The sequence below is a fragment of the Papaver somniferum genome, chromosome 11 (assembly GCF_003573695.1).
Source record: "Papaver somniferum cultivar HN1 chromosome 11, ASM357369v1, whole genome shotgun sequence".
In the NCBI taxonomy this organism is placed as follows: domain Eukaryota; kingdom Viridiplantae; phylum Streptophyta; class Magnoliopsida; order Ranunculales; family Papaveraceae; genus Papaver; species Papaver somniferum.
This window is the reverse complement of record NC_039368.1, coordinates 36,020,580-36,025,890: the sequence shown is the minus strand read 5'-3', so window position 1 is coordinate 36,025,890 and position 5,311 is coordinate 36,020,580. Positions and strand designations below refer to the sequence as shown.

General features: G+C 37.2%; 1 protein-coding gene across 1 annotated transcript; it reads left to right on the top strand.

Annotated features, from left to right (window-relative positions):
- Positions 1-250: 250 nt before the first annotated feature.
- On the top strand, positions 251-2,293 carry LOC113324307. The gene is made up of 3 exons (XM_026572624.1): positions 251-693; positions 800-2,086; positions 2,191-2,293. Exons 1-3 carry the CDS (start codon positions 251-253, stop codon positions 2,291-2,293), a joined length of 1,833 nt encoding a protein of 610 aa, XP_026428409.1.
- The last annotated feature ends 3,018 nt before the right edge of the window (positions 2,294-5,311 follow it).

Here is a 5,311-nt window from a genome sequence, read left to right as displayed (position 1 = left end):
TCTGAAGATGATCCAAGTAAGCATCCCAGTCAGACTGCAGTGACACATGAGAAGCCAAGTCAGACTCCAGTGACACATGAGCATCCAAGTCAGACTCCTCATCATACCCAGCGTATGACTCCTTCCCCAAAGAAAGTTGTATCAAAAAAACAAAACTCCACAGAAGTCACCTGCTAAAAAGAAGAACAAGAGGAAGGAAACAGTTATCGTATTGGATTAAGAACATGATACTGTGGATGAGTTGTTAGATATGCCTGAGGAAGAGCTTGATGTATTACCTGAGTGCACCAATCTGAATACTCCTTCCATCCATGAATTGCCAATAGAGGATGACTATCACAGTGGAAATTCATCAAGTTCTGAAGGTGAATTTAATGAGGAAGGTGAACCAGATACTGATATGGATGAGGAAGAGGGAGTAGAACCTCCTAGGTACCAAGAATACAAAAGTGATCACCGGAAATATGATGATATGTATGCTGATGTTGAGAGTGATGAAGTTACTGAATGGACTTGTGATACTGAAGAGGTTGAAGTTGGTACTCAATGGCCCACTATGGCAGAGTATAAGTTGTTTGTAACCAAATTTTGCATTGCCAACTGTATTGAAGTTGAAAAGTTTAAGGATGATCCAACCAGATTGAGGTGCAGATGTAAAGTAAAAAAGTGCCCATTCAGACTATTTGCTAACAGGTAAGCCCAGTGATCTTTAAGTGTGTATGGTTAATCTTATTGGGCCTGTTGTTGTTTTTAAGTTAATGTCTCTAACTTACACTTTGTGGGCTTTTTTTTACACCAGGCAACCAGGTGGGCATACTGTCAAGATCACTAAATATATTCCTAAGCATATTTGTGTGAATAGAACTGGTACTAGCAGAAATAGGATGGCAAACTCAAGTTGGGTAGCTAGTGTTATTGTACAGGATATTAATGAGGATGACTATTCATTGCAACCTAAGAAGATCCAAAGTAGACCGAGGACAAGGTTTGGTGTGGAACTTAGTTATTGGGTTGCTTGGAAAGGTAAAGCTTTAACTAAGAAGTTTGGTTCTTATGAAGATGGGTATAAGTTCGCACCAGAGGTTATGGATCAGATATTGAAAAATAATGAAGGGAGTATAAAAATTGTGACCACTGATACTGACAAGGATTTCAGTTTTTGTTGCTTGGCATTTGATGCTTTTTTGACTGGTTTTAAGGATGGATGCAGGCCATTCATAGGTCTAGATGGGTGTTTTCTCAAAGGGAAGTATGGTGGAGTAATGCTTTCTGCAGTGGAACTTGATAGCAATAATGGTATGTATTCTCTGGCAATATTTATTTGTGATTGTGAAAACAAGGAAAATTGGATTCTTTTTCTCAATATAATCAAGGATAGGTTTCTAGAACACCCTGCTCCATTGACTTTTATCTCAGATAGGCAGAAGGGATTTGTCTCAGCACTTCAAGAGGTGTTTTCCTCAAATAGGAATAGATTCTGTTTTAGACACATATTTGAGAATTTTAAGGGCAAAGTCCATAAGGGAACTCACATGAAGACATTAGCATGGGGTGAAGCAAAGGCATATAGGAACACATATCACAATAGGTATATGTCTACCATGGAAATAGATAACAAGAGGGCACACCAATGGTTTGAGGATATCCCAACACATTTGTGGGCAAGATCTACTTTTGATACTACTTTAAAATGTGAGCATGTGACAAACAATATTTATGGAAGTTTGAACAGTTGGACTTTGGATGTAAGATCCAAACCTCTGCACAGGATCCTTGAAGGGTTTAATTTAAAAATGATGGGTTTGATGTTTGATAGAAAGATGAAGGTGAAGGAATGGGAAGCTGAAGGTTTAGTTCTTTTCCCTAGAGCTGACAGGATAATCAAGCACAGAGTTGAAAAGAAGAGAAGATACAATTTGTTTGGTTCTTCTGAGTTCTGTTGGTGTGTGCAGAATCATGAAACATCAAGTAGATGGAATGTGGATGTCAAGGAGAAGACTTGTAATTGTAATGTATGGGAACTTACAGGAATACCTTGTGTACATGCTATTGTTGTTGCTTGCCACCTTAGACTGGATATCAATAGGTCAGTTAAACACTTCATGATAATGTTTGTTTCAATTTTCTGTCATTCTAACTGTAGCTTCAATTTAACAATTCATTTGATACATTTTTGTTGATTTTGTGCAGTCTGGTACATGATTATCACACAGTATCATTCTACAAAAAGGATTATGCTGGAAAAGTTGTAGCATGTGATAATCAAGATCACTGGAATGAGGAGGAGAGTTAGTAATGACATTTAATGCAACTGATTTACCATTGCCATTTATGTTGTGTAGTTGAGTGGTATGAATTTCTTTCTCATTTGATGCAACTGTTTAACTGTTATCATTCATGTATATTATGTGGTTGAGTTTAACTGTTTGTTTGTTGTACTTGGATAACATCCAATGGTGGTGTACAAGCTTAAGTTCAAGATAAAGACAGGTAGACCAAGAACTAAGAGGATTAGGCCTGACGTGGAAGGAAAACAACCACATAAGAAGGCAAAAAGATCTTGTACCAATTGCCAGTCTACTAAACATAATATTAGGACTTTCCCAACCAGAAATGCAAGGGCTACACCCCCAAATGGCAGTGGCAGTGGCCGGGGAATAGGTAGAGGCACCACATCTACCACATCCTCATCTACACCTCATGTATCACCTGTTGTAGGAAGGTCAGTAGTGTTTTCTTTTGCATTTGTACATCATTGTCTTATGCAGTTTTTCTAGGTTTAAATAATGGTATCTAACCTAAACTGATTAAACATTGGCAGGAGGGACCTGCTTCTGCACCACCAACACAAGGAAGGGGAAGATCTGATGCAGCACCACCAACACAAGGAAGGAGAAGAGCACAAGGAAGGGGCAGAGGCTTTGAATGGTTGTTTTTTGGGACAACAACTGAACCATCACCAGGAAGAGGAAGGTCTACACCAACACAAGGCAGAGGAAGGTCTGCACCAATGTCAGCATCAAGATCATCTACTATTGGGAACTATCAAAGTCTATATGGGACTATGCCAGATGGAATGAGGGAACCAAATAGACCAGCTTCCCAGAAATCCAAGCCACCAAGATGGAGGATTTAGTTTGCTTGAACTAACAGTATGATCTTTTTTTTTGGGAACTTGAAGACTTTTACTTCATTACTAATTATGCTATTACATAGACTACACAGCACTTGAACACAAACTAATGAAACAGATGATGAAACTGTTTTATTTTTGTGAATGCCAGTACATTAGACTTTTGTGAAATGCTTAGTTATCTTCTTTTTTTCTTCATTCTCCACAGTCACTGCACCTTTAAACCTGTCACAAATTTCTGCAAACATGTTGTCACTAACATGTGAATCAATGACCATTTTCATGTCATGTGTTTCAATTGAATATTTCCTTTTGAGAAAACACCTATCAATTCCATCTATAAGTGTGATTGTTTTGTTGGATGCAGGTGAAGCTTCTGTTGCAGCTTTGTCTAACCACTCAAATTCATTACATTTTGGTTGGTTTTGGCATCTCAAGAATATCCTTCCTTTGTTGGCTTGAGCGTTTGCTTCCCAAACTCTATGCAAGCCATCACATTTTCTACATTTGGAATAGAGGTATGGGCATTTCATGGCTAAATGACTAGTTTCCCTGCAAATTTGACAGCTACGCTGATGTTCAACATATTGCAAAAACATGAAGATTTTATTAGATTTACCTCCTAAATGTAAATATATAAATTAGTGTTACCTCCCCTTTAATGGTGGTTTACTTACATTGGTGAAGGAGTTTGAAGATGAATCACCCATAATACTGGCTGCTTTTTAGAGTTTGCAAAATTGATTTTGTTGGAGAATAGCAGATCTGTGGTAATACAACTATGGAGAGGTGCAAATTTTTTCCTCTTCAAATCTGGTTTATATAGAATTGAATATTGAAGATGACCGTTGAAGCACAAGTTTAACCGTTCAACGGTCGAATCTCAGAAAATCCGACCGTCAATTTTTAATGTTTTTCGGCCCTACACGTGTCTAGTTTTTCTGTTTTATATGGAAGGGTATTCTGGGGAATTCAAAGTCCATGTGTAAAATATTTTCCACCTGTACAAAGCTGCTGACTCGGATAACCATCTTTGGACGGAAAACCTAACGAGGGGAGGTTTCACTAATTTTATTTCTTTAGGGGAGGTAACGCTAATTATAATCTTGGCCAGTGGAGGTTTCGCAAATTACCCCAAAAACAAACCATCTTGCTAGAGAGAAAACATATCCACTAGTAGACTTAGACTCCTCTGAGTCAACTATCCAGTTTGCATCACAATGTCCCTCAAGGACAACAAGATACCTTCCATAAATCAGACAAAAGGTAATAGAGTATTTTAGGTACCATAATACTCTACTAAGTGCATCCCAATGCTCTAGTTCTGGACTACAAGAATATATACTTAACTTACTCATAATATAGGCAATGTCTGGACTCTTACAGTTTATTAAATTCATCATACATCCTATAAATCTTGAGTATTCAAGTTAAGATACTCCATTACCCTTATTTTTCTCGAGTCTACAAGAAGAATCGTATGGAGTACACCCAGGCTTACAGTCAGACTGATTGTATCTCATAAGCACAAATTCAACATAATGAGAACGATTAAGACTATAATTTTTTGATTATTCATCCCTAAGATTACATCAAAAGAGCCCAAGTCTTTATAGTAAACGTTCTCATTCAGTGCATGTTTTTTAGTGGAATTAATCACATCTATTTTTGTATCAAGTATAAGCATATCATCAACATGCAAGCATACAATCATACATGCATACTTAACAAGTTACTTGTAAGATTCATTAACTTAAATCCACTACACATTATCACATGATCAAATTTTCCATGTCATTGTTTACGTGCTTATTTGAAAACCATACAAAGATTCGTTCAATTTACAAACTTTGTCTTCATAACCTTTCACTACAAAGTCCTCAGGTTGGTCTATGTAAATTTATTTATCTAATTCATGGTTTTAGAAAAGCTGTCTTAACATCCATCTGATGTATCTCCAAGTTGTTTATGGCAGCAATATCAATTAGCATCTCAACAGAAGTAATTCTCGTCACAAGTGAATAAGAATCAAGGAAACATACACCTTCTTTTAGTTTATAGCCTTTATCTACCAACTTAGCTTAATATTTTTCCACAGTTCCATCTACCTAACGTTTCCTCTTAAAGACTCATTTACATCCCATGATCTTACTCCCTGGAGGTAAACTAGCAAGCTCC